The sequence below is a fragment of the Biomphalaria glabrata genome, chromosome 4 (genome assembly GCF_947242115.1).
Source record: "Biomphalaria glabrata chromosome 4, xgBioGlab47.1, whole genome shotgun sequence".
Taxonomy (NCBI): Eukaryota; Metazoa; Mollusca; class Gastropoda; family Planorbidae; genus Biomphalaria; species Biomphalaria glabrata.
Window position 1 is genome coordinate 41,421,755 of NC_074714.1, and position 24,030 is coordinate 41,445,784.

General features: G+C 32.1%; 4 protein-coding genes across 6 annotated transcripts in view; 1 reads left to right on the plus strand and 3 right to left on the minus strand.

The window, feature by feature from the left end:
- The window catches only part of LOC106052640 (integrator complex subunit 13-like), a 190,973-nt gene extending 188,810 nt beyond the window's left edge, over positions 1-2,163 (minus strand). Inside the window, exon 1 of one of the 3 annotated variants that reach the window (XM_056025586.1) lies at positions 2,083-2,163. The gene's annotated coding sequence lies outside the window, so the exon portion shown is untranslated. Of the gene's footprint in view, positions 1-1,720; positions 1,999-2,082 lie in introns of those variants that run through there. The other 2 variants (XM_056025585.1, XM_056025584.1) reach the window with 2 other exon arrangements.
- Positions 2,164-2,365: 202 nt separating this feature from the next.
- On the plus strand, positions 2,366-8,735 carry LOC106052605 (EF-hand calcium-binding domain-containing protein 10-like). The gene is made up of 4 exons (XM_013208023.2): positions 2,366-2,523; positions 6,006-6,170; positions 7,380-7,470; positions 8,045-8,735. Exons 1-4 carry the CDS (start codon positions 2,409-2,411, stop codon positions 8,085-8,087), a joined length of 414 nt encoding a protein of 137 aa, XP_013063477.1. The 5' UTR covers positions 2,366-2,408; the 3' UTR covers positions 8,088-8,735.
- Positions 8,736-10,467: 1,732 nt separating this feature from the next.
- On the minus strand, positions 10,468-13,976 carry LOC106052594 (uncharacterized). The gene is made up of 2 exons (XM_013208013.2): positions 13,526-13,976; positions 10,468-12,083 (listed from the first exon to the last, which is right to left on the minus strand). The coding sequence occupies exons 1-2, from the start codon at positions 13,830-13,832 to the stop codon at positions 11,761-11,763; spliced, it is 630 nt and encodes a 209-aa protein (XP_013063467.2). The 5' UTR covers positions 13,833-13,976; the 3' UTR covers positions 10,468-11,760.
- A 5,912-nt stretch (positions 13,977-19,888) lies between these two features.
- Positions 19,889-23,595, minus strand: LOC129926068 (death domain-containing protein CRADD-like). The gene is made up of 2 exons (XM_056028006.1): positions 23,178-23,595; positions 19,889-20,409 (listed from the first exon to the last, which is right to left on the minus strand). Exons 1-2 carry the CDS (start codon positions 23,407-23,409, stop codon positions 20,030-20,032), a joined length of 612 nt encoding a protein of 203 aa, XP_055883981.1. The 5' UTR covers positions 23,410-23,595; the 3' UTR covers positions 19,889-20,029.
- Positions 23,596-24,030: the final 435 nt, after the last annotated feature.

Consider the following 24,030-nt stretch of genomic DNA (forward strand, 5'->3'; position numbering starts at 1 on the left):
ATTCTGTCAGAAGTAGGAAAGATCTTTGCACAAGTCCTATTTAATAGGCTCACGAACAATAAATACTCAAAAAATTGTACCAGTGCATTTTCATGTTTATTTGCATACAAAATTATGTAAGATGCAAACTGGTCAGTAGTGGTCAGTATCTCCACACTGAACATGAGCTCTAGCTCGCTGTTAACAAATTTGCATATATATATATATGCTGCCACTACTTCTGGTTTAATTATAAACGTTAGAAAAAAACAGAAATCATTTTTCAGAAGTCACCCAATAAAATCTACTCAGTGCCAAAGACACCCCCTCAATGTGGTATACCACTTTACATATATATATATATATATTTAGGTATTCCAATGATGCACCGCTTTCAAGAGAAGTTGATAACTGTCTGGATGCCTTCAAGTGAGCGGAATAAATTGCTTCACCTGCCTACAAAGCTCAGTGTCTACCAAGCCATGGTTGTCTCAATTCTTCTATAGTATATGGATCTAAAACATGGGTAATATCTAGAAATAAACTAAGAATTCTTGAAACGATTTCATCAAAAATGATTGCACTCCATTTAGGGCATACATAGGCAAGACCCTCCAACAAACATCAATGTTCTTGTGAAGCTGGTAAGAACAATGTAAATGAACTGCTTATAATTTGAAAGCTATGCTGGGCATGACACATATCCTTATCCAGCTGAACATGACAGCTGGAAAAAATATGTAGATTACAGCTAGGACTGTGTAGCCACTTCTTCTTCTTCTTCTAGCTAGCTTTTTGTTGCTGAGCTGTCAGCTCTTTTGCAGAAACTGTGTAGCCACAAGAAATACATACTGCACTCCTTTATAAATGATAATCTGTGGAATTAGACTTGAAGACAAGGTAGTAGGCCACAAGCCTATACTCATAATACTGCATTGAGATCTAAGTAGTATAAGTATAATAATAATTTAAATACAGTCTACTATGACTCTATTGAAAAAAAATTTAAAAGGCTGAAGAATGCAGTATTTCCCATGGCTACGCAGCCTCAGTTGTGACCTACACATTTTGCCACATCAAGCCTCCAGGGCAAGCATAATGATAATCATTGTCCACCCGTGGTCAATTAAGATTTTCTTTTGGTTGTCTTCGTCTGTTCTCAGCAGCAGATTTTCTGGTCTCAATGTGTATCCCGAAGCCTTTATAGTGACCTCCAGCTGTCTTGGTCTGAAGTCACATGCAACCAGTGAAACCAGGTGCTTTCTTCTTCTATATATATAATACATATAATATATATATATATATATAGAGAGAGAGAGAGAGAGAAAGTATACACCATCTAGATAAATAAATCTACTATAATCTATATCTAGACTATTTTAGACTAGTAATTGTACTAATTCTAGATGATAGATCTAGTTGAATAGCAATAGTATTGGCAATAGTAGTTGTAGTTCTAGTCTCTGAAGTCACTGAAGACACTGTAGTCTCAACAAGTTGAACTAGTCTGCAAGTGTACTACAGACTTGACTACTACAGTGTTATTATAGTAATAGAGTGTAGATCTATAAATTAAAATTTATAATTTATAAAAAATATATAATAATATTTAATAATAATCGTCAGTCTACATTTAGCCAGACGTCTAATCGTCGACTCTAAAAATGTTTATTTAAAATTTTAATTTAATTTGATAAAAATAAAATGCATTCGATATAAAGTTATAAACTTAGTTACTTACCGCTTAGGCCCTAATGCTATCTACTAAACAGTGGTTTTCATTCAACGCTGAGCATTAGTAGCTCTACAATCTAGTCTATTAGTATTACTCTATACTCTAGTCTATATCTATACCAAGTAGAAGTACTAGATCTAGAAACTCACCAATATAAATAACAACAGAGGGCTGCCATGTTTTAATACTGGTAAAAATGCTATCAATACGAAACCGTACACTCGTTGTACGAAGTTTTACGACATTGTTGATTGATGGCCTAAGCGCTAAGACAATAATTAAATAATTTAATTTAACATGATAAAAAATGAATAAATATAGATTATACATTTAAATCTATATCAATTATCCATTTTAAAATATACTACCTTTGTGAAACTAAGTGTTACTATTTTTATATAGACTTCTAGTAGAAAACATTGCAGATTTACTAAATCTACTAGGTCTATGTGTGTATCACAGACCTATATAGATTTTTATTAAAAATCTAATCTTGTCTAAAAATTATATTTTTAAATCTCTAGATCTATAATTAAACAATAGATTTTTTGCATCAATATTATTAATGTTTTTGTAATATTTATTTTTATGTAGCTATAGAATCTAGATCTAGAGTAGATTTCTTTTTTATATTTAAAGTACTTATAAAATACGTACCGCACTGAATACCATAACAACTGCTCTTCGCTTGAAAATGTCTCACGACAAAGTAAAACTTCGAAGTGACGATGCTAATAATTATTTAAAAAGGCATCGGATCATGGAACTTTTCAACAATTTGACAGCACAGCTCATATATACTAGACCAGGTTTATATACATTAAAAATAATAAAATATTGCTTTATAAAAGTTCTACGATAATAATTAATATTGAATAAATGATAGATCTACTTAAGTTAAGTCGACTTAAGTAAGTCTACTATGACATGTCACACACTAGTCTATGATCTACTAAATGTAACTAATAATACTTATAAAATTAGTAATATTATTATAATAATTATTTATAATTATAGTATAATTTGGTATTATTATAATAGTTATAGATCTAGTTTATGTTATAATAGTAATAAAAAGTAATTATAAATACTGAGTGAGATACACTAATTATTATAATTGTTTATAATTATATAATTTCATATAATAATGGTATTAATGGCATAACCATAAAGTTATTTTTATAATTATATATCTAAATTATAGGCCTATTTACTTATTAAAATTAAAGGATTTTAAAAGATTTATCTAGAGAATGAACTTGAAAATGTTAAATTTCAGGATTGAGATCTAGATCATCTAGCATTCAGAATCGACTTAAGATTCAGTTTGGCAGTTTGATAAAAAAAAAATTAAACTGACAACATGTTGAACATTATAATAAAACCTACATTATAATAATAATTGTTAAAAATTATTTTAAACAAATGTAGGCCTACTACTGTTTATATAGATCTAGAATATATCCTTTTACATCTAGTAATTTAGTAGTAGAGAAGTTATACACTTTTATTAAATTTACTTTGGAAAGTATAAAGGACAATAGCAGAATTGGCTATATGAATTCCAGCTATTTAAAAATTCTTCTTGGGATGAGTTGCCTTATACTGTACAGCTTTGAAAACCAAAAACTTCGCAGTGTTTAAGTCACTGATTAACATGCATAAATATATATTCTGTAGTTTGTGTAATGGCTTTAAGTAGCTTGTTTGATTTGATCACATCTATGAATCAACTAAATTAGTATCACAATATAAGTGTTTTACAGAGGAAGCTGCATTGTAAGCATTGTATTTATTCTTCAGTTCATTTTTTGGTAAACCATTTTTTTTACCTGGGAAATTCTAAATCTAAAATATGGTAAATAAATCAATAACATTTGAGAGATTTAAGAGAATGGCTGCAACTTCAATTTTTTTTTATTTGAAAATGAATTAAACTTATCAATTAAGCATTTTATGTATCCATCAGCTCCCCCTAAAATTTAATTAGTAAGTCAAAGATAACAAACAAATTACATTTGATCTTGAATCCATTAGAAGCAATCCAACACTGTAATAAGTAAAATAATTCACTAACTAAACTTAAAAAGGAGATTTCCTGTGGCACTAAATTTATTTTTGTATTACATGTAGAAGTTGAAACATATTTTTTTAAATGTCTAAAAATTGCATTTCAAAATCTTAAATATATGACTTGTGATTTTGGCTGCATTTACTAATAGAAGTCTGGTCAAATAGTTCTGCCCAGCACTTTGTATGCATTGTGTAAAGCCTGTAAAGAGTAACCTTGTTACTGGAAGTAGTGATACAATACAGGCAAATGACATGACCAACATCACTATTTCTTTACAATGGTGCTTTCATTTTTTTCTCAGCTTTTTTTAATGTTGAAAACAGTTTTAAAAAATAAATACTAGGTCACTGATTTGAGTGAATCTGGAAAATCATGATTAACCTTTTTTTTAAATGCTGACAATAACATAAAACCTATCAGATATGCAATCAAATGCAGTTTTAATTAGCATTTAAGAAGTTTATTAAGCAAGTTAATTTAGGTTAAAAACAAAACCCTATAAATAGCCATTTGTATTTAAATCCCATTAATACAAAACATTATTGTGATAATCAACATTTACAATCTTAAGATATTGAAATTCCACATTGGGTTGAGCACAGTTATATAATACTAGACAGAGACAATTAAATTTTACTATCAAACATGAAACATGATAGTTTTTTTTAATCTCATCCTACACTTTTGTATTTAAAATTATTTTGCTATTGAGTATAGACCATTATCCACAATAACCTCTATAGGGCCTACTTATAAAAGTGTATTTATGTCATATGATAATGTACATGGAATTGATAATAAGCTATTATTAAAATATCATTTAATGAGCAAAAAGTTCACATGGAATAAGATTCTGTGTTACTATCAGTGTTTATTTTGTGACTGTACACGCCGGTATGGTGTACCTGCACCTTTTTTCAATGTGGGGAATAAATTATCACTTTTCTTGTATTTTAACGTTTATTATTAATTTATTAGTAGTTAATCCATCACTGAGTACCGGCATCTATTTTTAAAAAAATCACTGGTTACTATGATAAGCATAAAACAGTTTTTCTCAAACTATGTGGCACAGCCCCTTAGACCTCCTGACATGGGGGGCACGACATCCAAACAAGGGAGGAGAGTTATGGCATATAAATTTAATTTTCTATTATTTTTATTGTAGTTATAAATTCATATTTCAATGTTAAACAAGTAAAGTGACATTATCACTAATTATTCAAAAATTAAAATATTTTAAGTAAGAGTTTGTTTCATCTTTGAAGTAGTTCCTAAAAATTGAATATTATTTTCATGACAGGTATCTGCAACAATTTCGACTCCAAACGTTTTGAAAATGACAATTTAAAATGTTTCCCTTAATGGGATTCTTCTTGACTTTCTTTTGTTGGAGTGTCTAATTTCTCCTGACTGTAGTAGGATATCAATATGATGATGACTTTTACATAATAAAAAAAAAACAGTCAAGACATCTTACTTAACAAAAAAGATGATTATATCATGCCCTTGAAGATGTATGTTTGTTTTATTGACCTCAGAGGTACCTCATATATTTGCCAGTGCTGCCATCTTCTTTATCAGGCTTAATTGTACATTTGTATTGACCCATCCAACCCCTTTTTAATTTAACCTTTTTATACATGTGCTTTACTATGAGAAAAAAAGTGTTGTAGATGCCATGATAATGAATTTCTGAAGCTTAGAATTCTAAACACTTGTATACAAAATTCTTTAAAAAGATCTATGAAACACGTTTAAAAAAAACAACAACTAAGACTAGTTTCAATGGACATTCATTCTGAAAATTGGAATTTTAAACCTATTGTAAAAATATATGCAAAGAAAAAAATTGAATTTTATGTTGTAATTGTATGTCCTTTAGTTTCTTTTTTTTTTAATTACATTTTAACCCTTCCCAAACACACCATATACACATACACACAACTCTGAGGGAGCTTACAGCACTCCTCCAGACTAGAACAGGAAATGGTGGTGCAAACACATTTTTTTTCTTTTGAAAGGTATGATTGTAAAATGACAGGGGGGATTGGCAGTGAACTCAGGATCATCGAGATGACCAAATGATGGTCCAGCAAGCATATCACATGACCAGGCAGCCATCCTATGCATCTATAATTAGTTACAATATTGAAAATATGAATATTTTGCAGTGGATGTTTATGATTTTGGACTTCTTTTATAACTTTCATACAGAAAAACCAAAAACATTTTTGATTGAAACACTGGAAAAACTTCAGATGTCTAGATCTACAAAATCTAATTATCCATGTCTTTTTGATGAGACAAACATTAAGTCAGTTTTCGGAATGCTTGATCCCACTGGCCGAGGATATATCACATTAAAACAGTATGAAGAAGGTTAGAATTGTTTTCTATTTTAAAACTATAAAAAAAATGAAGTAGTAAATCAATTTCTGTATAAAGTCAGATATTTAAAAATTATTTATTTATAATAAATTGAAGAATTTGTGAAACGTACTAAATAACTCAGTGGCTGAGTGGTAAAGCGCTTGGCTTCTGCACCGGGTCCGAAGTTCAAATCCTGGTGAAGATTGGGATTTTTAATTTTGGGATCTTTGGGCGCTTCTGAATACACCCAGCTCTAATAAGTACCTGACATTAGTTGGGGAAAAGTACAGGCGGTTGGTCGTTGTGCTGGCCACATGACACCCTCGTTAACCATAGGTCAGACATAGGTGAGCTTTACATCATCTGCTCTATAGACCACACGGTCTGAAAGGGGAACTTTACTTTTGGTACTAAATAACTAGTACAAATTATGTGTAGGGTGAGATTTTTGTTGTTGTAAATGTCTGGGAATTAAACATTTGTAATGAATTTCTGATATTTGATTGGTAAATTTAAGTGTTTGATCAATTTCTAACCATACTTACTAACCAATGACAGCAGAAAAAAGTAAAATTTACTAAAATACCCTAATAGGATTCAGGTCAAATTCTCATTTGCCTATCTAAGGAGTTTGGGCTGGATTTACTAGGATTTAATCTTTAAACGGCCTTTTTAAAAAAACAAAAACTGTTAGTTTGTTTGACAAGTTTTGGATGCTTCTTCAGATTTGAAGATAATCTACTTCCTAGTTGGCCTACAAACCTCTCGCAGGACGACAGGGGATGTCAGCAGGCAGGGTATAAACCTGGGACCATCGAGACCACTGCACAACAGTCTATAAGGGTGCATACTGCACAACAAAGCAGCCATCTTCTTGTCACAAAATAACCTTATAAATTGATGTTTCACTTCATATGCTTTTACTTTGAATAGGGTAATTTTTTAAACAACCTGCTTATGGTCATCTGTATCAAAGCAAAGTAGAAAAATAAGGTCTATGAACTTAAATCAGAAAATAATATCTATACAAACATTTTTTGTAACTGACCTAATATAACCCAGCAATGTTATGCATGCATGAGGTTTGGACTAGGAAGTACACTATCTTCAACTCTGAAGGAACATCCGAAACATGTAAAACATTTGTTTTATATATATAGCATTGGTTCTTTAACTTGAGTTATATTTGTATGTACCTTTCTCTTTCTGAAAAAAAAGCTATGCTGACACTTGGTGCTAAAGATTATAATCCAACTCCACCTGGTTTTGATGAAGACAGAATCAATTTGGATACTTTTAAACTGGAGGCGTAAGAATTTATTTTTTTTGCACTGACATATAGTATATGTGTGTTAGTGTGTGATTGTTTGAAATAGTAAATTACAGTTAGTAAAATAAAGTAAATATACAATTTTAGAAAAAAATTAGTAACGAAAAAAAAAAGTTACAATCAGTAAGTTACTTTAGTGTACCGGTATCATCTTTCTAAATTAGCTGAGATATGAAAGATTTTTCTTATAAAAATACCAGTATGTAAGATATAAACATTTAGTTTGATGGGGGTCTTTTTGGCTGAGTGCTACGGTGCTTGGCTTCTTAACCAAGTGGTCTCAAGTTCAAATCCTGATATTTTGAGCTTCAATAGTTTGGGAAGTCTCTGAGTCCACCCAATTCTATTGGATATCTGATATACATTGGAGAACCAAAGGTGGTTGGTCATTGTGCTGGCCACATGATACCCTCATTAACTGCATGTTGACAATAGAAAAAGATAATTTTAATATCATCTACCCCATACGTCCCAAGGTTTGAAAGATCACCTTTTCAGTTTCGTACAGTAAAAAAGTAAGCGGATTATTAGGAAGCACTCTTTTATTTTTCAGGATTGAAGGATTGAAAAGTGCATCAGCCACATTCAAAGACTAAAACCATTTTTTACAAGTTGTATTGATAAAACACTGTGTTCAAGCATGTATGATACTTATGCAAGATATTTTTTTTTATTTCATGACAAATTGTTACAATATGGGTCACTGTTTTTTTACGCAGCAAAAGAACATGTATAATCTTTTAAATATTTATTATGAACTAAAGACCTTGCTTTATCTGGTGACCTCTGGCATATTTGTATATAAGTGTTCATTTTGTGTTATACAGACTTAAAGTTTATTAGGTAAAACCTGTAAATTTATTATAATTATTTAACTAATTTAGGCTTTTATAATTTTAAGAATGTACTGTTCTACATTGTAAAGAAAGCCAATGTATGTTTTTATATATAGCAGGTAAATAGGGGAAGGGAGGAGATTTTCATGTTCTTATTTCTAATTCCTTTGAAGTTTCTAAAGTATCTCATTTTCATCATTGACATATTGCTAAAATATGTTTATAATGTTAATAAAAAAAATTATGAGTTGCTTTTTTTAACCAAATATATTTTCTTATTATGGCTTACCACTTTTTTAAGTAGGCCTATTGGATTACTAATTTAATAACTTTGAAATATGTATATTTCAAAAGGATAGATGTTGTAAATAAAATAGTCATAAATAAATAGCAGAGTTTTGAAAAATGTTGTTTTGTGTACCCAAACATTCAATTTTCTAAAAAAAAATGTTCTTGAATATTTATAAAAATGCTTAGTTTGTCATTATCCCACTTTTCATTTGGCCTATACAGCATCTTTTTTTTTTTTTTTTTTTTTTTTAAAGAAAAAAAATTACACGGTAACCAGTAAAAATTGTATCTTATATTACAGGCATTCTTTCAAAAAAGAAGATTATTACATCCTACCCATGGCATATATCCATGTTTTTATACTTAAATGTCATCACTTAAAGCTACATATTTACTATGGAATCTCTTTTCTACCACTAAAATAAACTTTTTTTGGCACATAGAAATTAAAATTGAATTTAAAGGGATATGAAAAAAAATGAATAGGCATGGACATATGTGATATGTGCTCTGGACTGTGGTCTCTATTGTATGGGCTCAAAACCTTGCCCACCACCATCCTGCAGGAGGTTTGGATTCTGTGGCAATTTACATCTTGAGAGACAATATTTTTCCTTTGCAACTTATCATGTGACTAAAGAGGTCAAGCCTTAAAACACAACTGCTCTCACAACTTTGGCATATGTAATCACCAGATTTTGTAGCACTTTCAACCTTCCTTCTACTTCTGGTGTGTACGCCATCTGCAATCTGGGACCCTTCCTTTATGCTTGCTCTCCATCTGGATTTAACCAGTAACTCAGTTTCCCAACTGTTGAAGTTAATTTTGAAAAGCTACATATCGCGTTTGCATACATCAGTATACTGGGTATACATCAGTATATTAATTTAAAATAAAAACAATATTTAGATTGCTCATATATTAGAATGTAGTTGGTCTGAATTCCTACAATCATTATTTCCACCGGCCTGGTCATGTGGTATGCGCTTTGTACTGTCAAAGTCCCAGGTTGGAACCCTGGCTGCTGCCATCCCCTGTTGTCCTGCGGGAGGTTTGGGCTACGGTGTAATTTATAGTGAGAATCTGAAGGAATATCCTAAATATATATAGTTTATATACTGCAATAAATTTATGTTTAGTGACTAAGTGACTTCTTCTAACAATAAGATGAGATAGAAGTCCTCTGATGTTTTGTTTAAGGTTGCTTCAATAATTACAATTTAGTATTTTTGAATATTTTGGTTAAGTTTATGAAGAACTTTCCAGTTAAACTACCATTTTCAGGACTGTCATATGTTAACTATATAATATATTGTTACTCATGGTTCAGCTATGCCTTAGCCAGCCAGGAAAACTAGTGCCTTGGTAGAATTTAAGTCATTGGTTAACATGCATGACTAGATGCATGACATATAGGACATAATCAGCTTCTATTTTGAAGTAAGGTCTGTATAATATAAGAAAAGAAATTAATAACTGACCTGTTATTAAATATGAAGGTAGTGGTGAGATTTGAACTGCAATGCTATTAGTATGCATCAACTATGGAAAGTATTAGAACAGGCAGTCTTTATTAAACCTGTACTAGTGACTACTCAAGAATTTTACATTAAATCACTAAATTATTATTAATCAGAGATAATTTGATTTTAAATCCACTTTTTTTATTTCTGAGGCCAATGTTTGACAAGGGTATCAAAGGGATGGCACAATGAATTACTTTTCAAACAAAATGTCAGTTACCCATTACATCTGGAAAGACTCCTAATGAATGTCTAAAAATTAAAATCCTATCAGAACAATCAGAGCTTAAACACATTCTTCAGAAGCCACATGATAAAAATCCACTTGAGATGAAGGTCTATATATTTTAAGTACTCTTTCATGTATAATACTAAAATTCACAATTTTAAAAAAAAGTTGGCTTTACAAATGTCATTAAATTACAACAAATAAAGAGAAAAGGTAAATCCAATTAAGAAGTTACATAAAGGAAGTAAAAGATAGATTAAAAAAAAACTAATTGCAGACAAAGCTTCTGTCCGCTGGTGGTCTTTTTAAATTTTGTTTTTGTCTTCAACGTCTGTCATCCATAAGGGCTTTCCTTTAGATGGGTTCAAATGTGTGTCCCTTACAGAGGCCATCTGCTGCCATCTACTTTCCTCTATGCCTGAGAGGGCAAAATGGCTTCCGAGTTGATCTTTTTAGCAATTATGGGGAGCCTCTGTTACATCATCCTCCCATGCGGGATAAGTGTTTGACTCAGCACAATTGTTGAATGGTAATAAAGACTTCTATACTGTCCAACTGTCAAATTGTAATAAGTGCTTCTATACTGTCCACACCAGCAGAACATAGTTATTTTTTAGACCTGTGGCATGGCAACAAGCTATTGGTATAAACTGCTCACAGGTTATGAAGTCAGGTCAGGGTTGAGGCCTTCTATAACAATTGGTCTCAGCTAAACCCACACAAACAAAAAACATTGTAGTCATTCTACATTATTTTACACACTAAATCACACCTAGATTGAATTGACAAATACCTTACATTAATTAATACATTATCATTATTATCATTTACACACAAATTATGCATACAATCTGCATATTTCCTTTATAAATCAAATGAACATATTTAAACACAATGAATACATTAGTGAAATCAGAGTTACAAAGGTAAATGATAAAATAATAGCTTCTGTGTGTAACTTAAACCATTCTTTTTTTTATTGTACAAAATGTGTTTAAAATATGCATCTTAATTTGAGAATACATTTTGTACCTATTTTGAGCATTAAAATTGTCAATCTATATTTAAGCACACTCAGGTAAATGTGAATTCTAATTTACTGTAGAACCTAAAAATATGCTTCATAAAGAAAGATTTTTCAGTTAGTACTCATTATGATTTAGAATTTTTATTTAGAATTATAATATCTCCTTTTCATTATCAATTAGAAGTATGTAAAAAAATAATTAGATCATTTATGAAATTCAAATCAAACTAACTAACAATATATTTTATTGTGCTTAAAATTGAAAACAAAGCCTTTTTCATATCAATGTCTACAGATTCTTCAAAAACAAAAATGGGTAGAGATAATTAAAGACTGGTGTAGTTTTAAGCAAAGCCACTGGTCTATAAGGGCAACTTTGCAACAAACTTTTCTAAAGTCTTCCAATCAAAGATTGCTGAGTGATCATCTTCAACTTTTCGAAGAGTCTCCACAAGTGTTTTTAATGTTATATCTCTCTTTTTCATCAAGTTAACAATGACAGCTCTCTTATCTTGTGGATTTCTAACATACTCTTGCTCAATAAGACAGCTTGAAAATTGTAATCTTAAGAAAATTACTGGCCAATTAACTTGAAAACATTCTGCCAACTGGGATATGTCTGCTGCTTTTAGTTTATGATCTCTTCTGACACTGCTGAAATTGTCACTGTTTTCAAACCAGGAATCTGAAGGAAAAAAAGTAAGCATAAATTTAATTAAAATGTTTGTTGTTGCTTTTTTCAACCATTGTTACTCAAGAATGAGACTTACAATCCATGACAAGACTATTTTAAACAAGATTTTTAGTCACCTAGGATCACTTGTGGAGCCTCAACTGCCCCAACTTTCTTGTGTTATTCACGTTTGGGAAGCCACTGAATTATTAGCATGACATTAAATAAGATGTTACAATCTTGTTTTTTTTTAAAGAGCATTATTAGTAAATTACATAAGAAAAAAAAAGATCAAGTAATAAATAAAGATATTTCAAGTAGCCAAGTAGTAATTATTATCTTATTAGAAATAAAATGCTTTCTTGGTGTAGATTATTCACAAAATGCCCAGTTATCCCCAGCCTTTACCTGAAGAAATGATGTATTATAATGTAAATATGTACATTTGATATGATGTGAGATTTTCCACTTGAAATCATAAGAATCCACACTACTAAGATCTGAAAAGTTGATTTTCTCTTCATTTTTTAATATGATTACAGGTTAGGCCAATTTAAGTGAGGGCAGGCCTCCACAAGATAGGGGCCTAAATTAGAGATATTTTTTTTCTGAATTTTTTACATTTTCACCAACAATACTTTAAATATCACGGTTGGCAACAGTGCAGTGGTTAAGAAGTGTCTACTTGTAGTCTACTCATATATATATATATATATATATAAATGCAGCTCCAGGTTTACAGCAGTGCGTCAACCCAGACCTAACCATCCAAAAACTCAAAAATATTTTTTTTAATTAAAATATACATACTGGGTATTAAGTATTTTTTTTAAAGAAGGAAAATGAGATTAAATTTACAAATACTCTCTTTCTTTCTCCTAAAATTTGGTATTATTAGTGGATTTTTGTTAAAGTTAAAGCTTTCAAAAATGTATTGGGGCCTCCACAAAAATTCTGCCCCAGTGCCTCCACTAACTTAAATCTGGCCCTGATTGCAGTTGACCATTGCCAGGAATGTCATCACACATGGGATTAAAATGAGCATTAAAAATCAAAAGACTGTTACTTTGAAAAATATATGAACTTGTTATTTTCACTTATATGGGCACCATAAACAAATTCAAATTTTTAAGCTGATGAAAAAAAAAAAAAAGATTAATCAGCTTAATTAGCTATTTGACACTAATAGTTGTGGAAAGTAAAATGCTGTTGGTTAAAGTGCTTTTGAAAGCTAGTTGTGATAATAATGCAAATATTTTCTTGATCTAGAATCTACCATATGAGAGTCGATAGAGAGAACAAAAATGTGTAGCCTTTCACATGTACGTAGGGTGGCCCTATATACTAAAATTAACGTAGAATATATATATATATATATATATATATATATATATATATATATATATATATATATATATATATAAATATATATATATCCTTATATATATACTTACAGTATGAGCTTCCGACCATCCCTTGTTGGACAGTGTTTGCAATTGCTTCATAGTTAAGTCTCAAAATTTCAATAAAACAACCATAAGCATCACCTGGCCCAGAATCCAAAAGTCGATCTAAGAAAGCATCTGCACGGTTCAAACGAGTAGGCAATGCTTTGATCTGTAGTCTTTCATCTTGGGTAATAATTTTTTTTTGAAAAAATAAATCCAAGAAAAGTTGACCATCTATATTTTCTTTCAATATAATTATATTTTCACGCACTCTCTGTTCATCGTCAGGTTTTAAACGACCTCTTTGAGGCATGTTTAAATTTTTAAATAAATTAAATAGGTTATATAGATTCTAGATCTAGATATATTGACTTTTAAAAAAATAACCCTGTGCTAGATGTAGACTTGATTATAGTCATTTAGATTATTATACTATGCTTGCCTTGGTGCAAAAATCGGAAATTCTAGAGCCCTATGAAAATAAAATCGGACTTTTCCTAAAATGGCTTGATACGAGTTCATGGGGAACAAAATTTGGCCTAATAACCTAATTTAGTAATTACAAGTTTGTTTGATTTTGTACAGTTTAACAGTTAGGCCAGTAGTGTAGGCCATTCTCAATCAAGAGCGGAGTAAAACAAGGGTGTGTTTTAGCCCCAACACTATTCGGCACCTTAATCTTTTCAGTTGTAGGCCTGCTCAACGGCACTTTTAAATCCCTGGAAGATAGATAGATATATCCACAGTAGAGCCGATGGAAAAATTTTTTAACCGCCCCCTGGTTAAGGTTTGCCGCTATAGCCCACTGGCGGATCCAGGGGGGGGGGGGCGGTAGGGGCGATCGCCCCCCCCCCCCCACTCGGCCGACCCTCCCCCCCCGAAGGGGGAGGGCGGACGAATTTTAGTATAGAATTCACACAATTTGTATACGAATTTATTACTTATGTTAATAATATATACTAATTATTTATATTTCAACCTATTTTAGATTATTTCGCCCCCCCCCTTTCTAGTATTTTGGCCGATTTGGTAGGGTCGGGAGGGGGCGATGGCATCAATCCGCCCCCCGCCACCATAAACTTTCGATTGGGGGGGGGCGGTCCTATTTATTTGCAGAAATCACAGCTTGCTAACTGAATCAATTAAATATCTATATGATTAAAACTTGTTATTGGTATTTTAACCGGTCTTTATATTATGTCGTTCATCTTTGGCCGATTGGAAGGGGAGGAGCGAATACCTCTACTGCCCTTCCTATCTAAACCCTTTGAGTGGGGGGGGGCGGTCCTACTTTTATGGAGAAATCATAGTATGTGAACAAAATTAGTCGAATATCTATATAATATAAACAGGTGGAAGTGCGATACATGCAATCACCTTCCCCCCCCCCCTCCCATCGGACAAACCAATACTTTTTCTTTTTGTATTATAGTAAGAAATTACAAAATTAAAAAATCTGTCACTAATATAATTTATATATGCTATAAAGTAAATTCTTATATCGAGTCGCCCAACCTGTATCCTTTAATGCAAAATGCAATCATTAGCAGTAATTATAAAAAGGAGCGAGGATTAATCGTCTTTATCTTACCGCCCTTCCCCTTTCCAGACAGAGTTTGTGTAATTTCACATGAATTTATCATAACTATTTTAAGAAAGACTTTGCTTTGGAAAAGTTATAATTCAAACGAAATTTTTCAATATAACAGTCACGGTTGAGATGAGTTCAAAAGCCAGATAATCTTTTCCTAGTCGACTTTTTCCAACCTTTACTCTATCTCATATTTTTCTAGTTAAATAAATTTAGGACTATAACTCACAATTTATGCTTACATTTTATTGAATATTATAAATTGGATTTTTTTTTTCGGCGGCGATCCTCAAAGCCTTAATCTAAATACGTTGGGTATCTTATCTTTTCAAAGAACAAATCGGTTGTATTTGCAATGTATTAAGGGACTATAAATTCATATTAGAATATTTTTCCACATTATTCAAAAGGTCCTTTATAATAGAATGAATAATGAGCTGTAGGTCAGGAGGAGAATGCGTTACTGCAGTGAAGAATGCCAAAAAAACGCTTTAAGCGTTGAGGCTTCTCCCCGAACCCCACTAATAAGTAATGAGCTGTAGATGTCAGGAGAATGCGTTTCTGCAGTGAAGAATGCAAGAAAACGCTTTTGGAGTCGGGGATTCGCCTCGAACCCCACTGAAAAATAATGAGCTGTAGATGTCAGGAGAATGCGTTTCTGCAGTGAAAAATGTAAGAAAACGCTTTTGGGTGTCGGGGCTTCGCCCCGAACCCCACTGAGTAAACTTACAGCGCTTTCCCAGACCCCCAAGCTTGCAAAAGAAAGGCCTCAACATGATTGTTTTTTTCTTTTTGTTTTTTGCCGAAGATTGAGAAAGTCTTATTTTATTCTCATATATCGAATATCTCTCTCTCTCTCTCTCTCTCTCTCTATATATATATATATATATATATATATATATATATATATATATATATAGGTATAGATATAGATATAGATAGATAGATAGATAGATATAGATAGATAGATAGATAGATAGATAGATAGATAGATAGATAGATAGATAGATAGATAGATAGATAGATAGATAGATAGATAGATAGATTAGATAGATAGATAGATAGATAGATAGATAGATAGATAGATAGATAGATAGATAGATAGATAGATAGATAGATAGATAGATAGATAGATAGATAGATAGATAGATAGATAGATAGATAGATCTCATATATCGAATATCTCTCTCTCTCTCTCTCTCTCTCTATATATATATATATATATATATATAGGTATAGATATAGATATAGATAGATAGATAGATATAGATAGATAGATAGATAGATAGATAGATAGATAGATAGATAGATAGATAGATAGATAGATAGATAGATAGATAGATAGATAGATAGATAGATAGATAGATAGATAGATAGATAGATAGATAGATAGATAGATGTTGTACGCACGTTTATGCATAGGGTTAGGGTTTACTGGGCGTTAGGGTTAGGGTTTGGAAAAAAATCGCCCCCTCCACTCCAAAGTTCTGGATCCGCCAGTGCTATAGCCTATAAATTACACGATATGACGTCACGGACCCATGTAGTGAGAAAAACATCTCAAATGGCTACGAGACTAGGACTTTTAGTGTCCCTAAAACCCACATTAAAAGTTATAGAAAATATTTTGCATACATGTTTTTTAAGCATTATATTGCAGAAAACAAGTATTAAAACAGTTTCTGCGATTGACCCCAAAACCTCTTCAGTTGGTCGTTAAAAGAAAACGAGAAGACGACGTATCTTGATTAGGTAACTGATGTTTGCACATATATTTAACTAGTCAACCGGCGGCGTAGCATACGCCGCTATTTTGCAGGGCCTACCTTAGGCCACTGCAACCTATGCGACGCAGTGGGCCCCCGCACTTTCATAGGACCCGTGCTAATTCAAGGTGTATAATTTATTAAATTAAACCATTTTATAACTTACTGTCGATTTACCAGGAGCTCCTGGAAATCTCACGAAATTGCAAAATATACGAAAAGTCCTAATATACGGAAATATATAGACAAAAATTGTCTTTTTGGGGTGTCATTCAATATGGAAAACGCCAATCCTTCGAACGATAAATAAAAACGGCATTTTGCATTAGCCGTAATTATGTAATCTGGTGAAAGAAGCTTCTTGCGCCTCAAACTAATAAAGAATTACTTGAGGTCAGCAATTCTCAAAGATAGATTGAAACATTTGGTAATTCTTGCTATTGAGCGTGATCTATGTAGGAAACAGAATTATTATGATATACTGTATGACTTTGCTACACGCAAGGCTCGTAAAGTAATTCTGTAAGTAGTAAAGAATAAATAAAATGCATAGACGAATTTATTTTCTAATACAAACTCTTAATTTTCACTACCCTACCCAAACTTGGCCCGCGAAATCCGTTTCGCATAGGGCCCCACAATTGTTAAGTCCGGCCCTGCTATTTAGTGACCTGTAAATATACATAGTAATTACCTGTTCTCTTTCCATGACTTCTTGGTCACAATGGTTAAGTCCGGCGCTGCTATTTAGTGTTTGAGGTCAACAATTCTCAAAGATAGATTAAAACATTTGGTAATTCTTGCTATTGAGCGTGATCTATGTAGGAAACAGAATTATTATGATATACTGTATGACTTTGCTACACGCAAGGCTCGTAAAGTAATTCTGTAAGTAGTAAAGAATAAATAAAATGCATAGACGAATTTATTTTCTAATACAAACTCTTAATTTTCACTACCCTACCCAAACTTGGCCCGCGAAATCCGTTTCGCATAGGGCCCCACAATTGTTAAGTCCGGCCCTGCTATTTAGTGACCTGTAAATATACATAGTAGATTACCTGTTCTCTTTCCATGACTTCTTGGTCACAATGGTTAAGTCCGGCGCTGCTATTTAGTGTTTCTTGTAAAATGTTTTACAAGTTTCGGATGTTCCTTTAGAGTTGACGATAGTCCAAAACTCCTGCAGGACAAAGGGGAATGAGAGCGGGCAGGGTTTGAACCCGGGACTATCGATAAATCCAAACGACAGTCCAGCGCGCAAACCGCACGACCAGGCAGCCATCTGTAGTGAAAGGTGAAAAAAATACTTGTTCCCCCCCCCCTCTTTTTTTTCCTGAGCTCTTTGTCGCCTCGATAGTTACTACAGAGTAGATTAGGCCTACTTGTTTCCCACACCCCCTCTTTTTTATGTGAGGTAGAAATAAATAAAGAGTGATCTTGGTCACATCGGTCCGGCCCTGCTATTTTGTGATCACTTGTTCTCCCCCCCCCCTCTTGTTTTTCCGTGGGGGGGGACTATCCGCAGAAATAAGAGAGTGACGAAAGACGAAATATATATATATATATATATATATATATATATATATATATATATATATATATAGATATAGATATAGATATAGATTCACGAGAAGAATTACAAAGGTTATTTTAGTCTTACAAGATTAAAATCCTGGCACAAGTGATCATAGAAATACCGATGATACGTATAGGCCTATAAATTTATGAGGCACTGAAGTCATGTACTCATGAGAGTTTGGGGGACTCGGGGATGTCGTAAAGCTCAAAATCTTTCCGGGGATTCAAATTCGTGCTCTTCTATTCAGTAGTCAATTTCTTTAACCACTCTGCCAATACTCTCCACTATATGTAAATTACCGATTATCTTTTTTTTTAAACACGCTGGATAATTTTGAACAGAAATCCTTTAACACATTTGGCGTTTGCAGTAAATATTAGTATTTGAGAAAAGTATTTAAGAACTATAGTAAAATTAAATTCTTGATTTTTGTCAATAATTTTTCTATTACGTTTCTTTCATATTTTTTTTTTGGTCAACATATGGTGTGTATATTTATTTATCCTAGATTGAACAGGAAAAATATCAGCCCTCTTGTTAGATAGTCAAACGGTTGATGCATTTAAGCTTGACATTCCACATCTTATATATAATTGATTTTACTAAAGAATAGTGAAAATGTTTATGCAAAGACTTGTAGTTTGATGATTTTATTGGGATAGCCTACATAAATTCATATTTCCAAGAAATGTAGGCATATTTATCTTTATATTTTAAACAGCATATTCAGTAACAACAGAAATTATCGTTTATGTTTGTCGAAGTACAGCACAAAACTGTAAGCCTACATATAAAAATATAAATAAGCCTAATTGAATCTTGTGATCTTAACATATATAAAAATTTTCAAAGTTTGTTAAAAAAAATAATTAGGAAATGATAGTGACACTAATAACATTTGAATTACAAAGAAAAACAATATGGTACTTTTATTGTAAAGATTCAATATATTATATAAGTGCTAATTCCCTTTAATATCAGTACCAAAAAGCACATTCTTTGTTCCATATGTTAGGACAAATTTGTATAAATGCTCTTTCTTTCTTAGTGTTATAATAGCATGGAATGGGTTGCTCGATTCGAGTCAGCCAGGAAAACCAATAACTTGGCATTGATTAATATGCATGAATAGATTGACCTAGGAACACGTATAATCTTTTTTTTTTTTTTTTTTTGAAGTAACGTCTGTATGTCATAAGATAGATACTTCCAGTAAGGTACAGCTGAACTGACATAGGAAGGATTGATCTCAATTAGCAAGACTCTTTCCTGGCTCTTCTACACAGTAACCAAGTTTCAAATAAGCTATTAGCAATGACATATTTATTTATTTTATTTTCCTGAGGATTTTGTTTTATGGAGAAAGTTTGCTCTGTAAAATAGCAGCTTACTTCCAACAAAACAAACTAAAAACAATCGATAACATCATCTAAACTATAAAATACAATTTTTACTTTCAATAAGTCAGTCATAATTAACAACACTAAATTTAATTTATCAGGTACCTTTAAAAAACAAGATAACACAAGTCAAAAATATAATATAAAATATTCTAAGGCTTATAATAGACTTTATTGAGAGACTCCTGTACTATTTTCATTTGTTTTCATGGCAAACCCCAGCCTTTTATTTTCTTCGACCAGAATATTTTCTAGTTTATTAAAATTAATGTTAACACTACGACCATTATTCAAAAGTTTTAGGCACCCCACCAGCTTCTCGTAGGTGGCCGCTCTATGCTGCTGTTGTCGCCACTTGATTAAAAGATTTGTGATGGCCCGAACAACGTTTTTGCTGCAGTTCTGCTTCTCTCTGTCAATGATTACCTGAGTGTGACCTAATTCCAACATTACCCTTTCCCAGTTACTACCAAAGCATTCTGATAATCTGGTGGCCATAGCATCAGTGATCTGAGTTTGTTTGAATTGATCTGGTAACTCCTCAAACCAAGCTGATAGAAAATAAAGGAAACGTTGAAATACCACACAAAATAATCTATATTATAAAGTAGAATGTGAGGGGTATGTATGTATGTATGTATGTTACTTATAGACATCAAAACCGCTTGACCAATCTTGATAAAACTAGGCAGGAATGTTCCTTGGGTACCAACTTAGACCGTAGTGTATGTATTGTAGCCCTAAAACAAACTTAAGACCCTCAAAAAAAATAAAGTTGTCCGACTCTATTACAGCTATAGTATTTTATGGATCTAGGCCATGTCTACAATGTTGACATGAGAAAAGATAGAAAGGATTTAGACCTAGATCTAATTTTAAGAAATACACTTTGCGCAGATAGTTTTTTACTTTGACACATGAAAAGACAAAAGAAGATCCATTGATTTCATTATATAATAAAATTAACCTTCAATTTTGTGTTTCAAAAGCATTTTTTTACATTAATTAGTTCCTTATATCTGTGATTACAGATTTCCTGACGAACATTCTTTCATTAGACAATTCAGTAATGAATCGCGTACTAGATCTAAATATTAATTCGTTTAATTGTTTACTTTATAATCCCATCCCTAGATCTAAAACTCTAATTCAACTCTAAGATGATAAAACTTCTCTTCGCACAGATAGTTTTATACTTTAACACATAAACATATTAATTAAAGTCCATTCATTTCATATTTTGATCAAATAAACATTCAAATTTGGTTTTCTAAAGCTACATTCGTTTACGAAAGCTGCGAAGCCGAGTTAAAGGCCTAGATCTATATTCATTCATGAATCGCGTACTAAAAATTATTTCGTTTTATTGTTACTTTATAATCCCATCCCTAGATCTAAAACTCTAATTCAACACTAAGATGATAAAACTTCTCTTCGCACAGATAGTTTTATACTTTAACACATAAACATATTAATTAAAGTCCATTCACTTCATATTTTGATCAAATAAACATTCAAATTTGGTTTTCTAAAGCTACATTCATTTACGAAAGCTGCGAAGCCGAGTTGAGATAGGCCTAGATCTATATTCATTCATGAATCGCGTACTAAAAATTATGTCGTTTAATTGTTCACTTTATAATCCCATTCATTTAGCAAAGCTATCGCTCTTTTTGTTTTTTAATAGATATGAATGTATCGGCTTCGGGTAATCCCATTTTCGCAAACCTAATTTTATTTTCGTAGCGAAAGAGAAAAAACTTGAAAGGATCATTAGTTAAGTTTAACATACATCTAAATCCAATCCACTAGATTATTCAAAAGCATTTTTTACATAAATTAGTTCCTGATATCTGTGACTACAGATTTCCTGGCGAACATTATTTCATTAGACATTACCAATGGTTACACATTAACACATCTCTCTACTGAGTCTATTCCTAGGCCTAGGTCTAAAACTCTTATTGAACTCTAAGATCATAAAACTTTTCGCAAAGATAGTTTTGTGCTTTAACACATATATATAGTAATTATTGTCCATTCATTTCATATTTTAATCAAATTAACATTCAAATTTGTTTTTCTAAAGCATTTTAATACATTCGTTCGCTGTTCGCTAAAGCTGCGTAGCCGTGTTGAGATAGGCCTATATTGATTCATGAAAAAAGTTCACGCATGCACAGCACAGAATGAACTCTATAAAAGCCAATGTTTAACTCTAGATTAGTGTAGATTTAGATCTATGTCTACCTCAATATATACTTTATACACATGAACATACAAAATTTAGTCTATTCATCTCAAATTTTAATCAAACATATGTAGGCCTACAAGCAAATGTTTTAATTTGAAAAAAAAAAAATGGATTTAAGCCTATTAGCTATTTTGATTTTATAGTTTCATTCACACTATTTTTACATTGACACTTTCGCTTTACTTATTACATTATTATTTCGTTTAATTGTTTACAAAACACTCTCAGTGACTATATCGACAGTAATGCGCAAATAAAGACCCGCGGGTCGCGGGTAACATATGTCTAGTATCTTATAAAAACAAAAACGAAATAGAATAAAATAAATCAATTAATAGTGAATCTAATTAGTTGTAGGCCTACTTATTCTAACCAGATTGATTTTAAAAATAAATTTTAAAAACTTTATGAAATTAAGACAGGAACATTGTTTGTAATGTAGGCCCACAAAGAAACACAACAGTTGGTCATCATTTATTCTTCTTTTTTTAATACACAATGTAATAACGCTTTCTTTCAAAGAAGCCTACCATTGAAATTTGAAAAAACAATGGATGTCTTTTAATCAGCATGAAACTAGTATTTATTGAGATGAAATAATTTACTACGGTGTTTTTTAATCAACGTTATTAGTAAAGTATAAAACAAGATATCCAGGAATGCAATAATAAGGCTTTTATAAGAAGCCCACCGGTACAGGGCCTATATTCTCTAAATAGAAATTATTTGCTGAGAATTCTCAGAGTGCCCTTGTATCCCTGCTAGATATAAGACTAACGACAAGTTTGAGATAATCAACCTGAGAAACGTTATTTGCACCAAAACCTATTCTTGGTATTTTGGAAACGAAATGTGGTGGTGTTTTTTAATGAGTAGGATTAAAATAAAAAGATTGGCTCTTTGAACATAAACTTTTAATAATAATATTCGAGGGTGTCGTGTGGCCAGCTCAACGGCCAACTGCCTTTACTTTTTCCCAACTAATGTCAGGTAAAGTAAAAAAAAAACAACAGATCTAGATGTCTACACAACCTCGAATTAAGATATAGATCTAGATCTACTTACAGTAAGAGATTTCTACCCCTTTTGCTTCTTCCACAATTTTTGCTATGTCTTCATAGTGTTGCCTCAAAATTTCAATAAAACAGCCATAAGCATCGGCTGGCCCAGAATCCAGAAGTCGATCTAAGAATGCATCTGCACGCTTCAAACGAGTAGGCAATGCTTTGATATGCTCTCTTTCATCTTGGGTAATAATTTTTTTTTTGAAAAAATAAATCCAAGAAAAGTTGACCATCTATATTTTCTTTCAATTTAATTATATTTTCACGCACTCTCTGTTCATCGTTGGGTTTTAAACGACCTCGTTGAGACATGTTTAAATTTTGTAAATATTTATTGACTAAGACTTTTTAAAAGGTTTCTGCCAAAGAAAACAGAGGCATCTAAATCATCAAACGTTTTTTTCCCTGACGTTTGTCATTAGAATAATATCGGATTTATCCTTAACTACTTAAACTAGTGGACGCAAACTGTGGCTCTCCGAGACGTGTGCGGCTCTTTGGCTGCGGCTCTTCCATAAAAAAAAGTTTAGTGTAGGCATGGAATATTACTAACTATTTTGTTTAGTCATCATCATCATCAAACTCCATATGAGTGAGGACTTCAGATGCTCAAATCCTCTCTTGCAAAAACCCTGGTATTTGCGTAGTGCATACATGTCACCATACAGGTCAAGAATTTTTGGTTTCCCAGACCTGTCGAGACGGAGATCAGCAAGTCTGGAGCAGTCAAAAAGAATACGAGACACGGTTTCCTCATCTTCCCCGCAGCGGGTCACCATGTGGACGAAATTGGGCCATAGCCCAATGTGGGAAGCGTGGTCGAGAGGCTAATAGTGCGCTTGAACTTGGCTTGG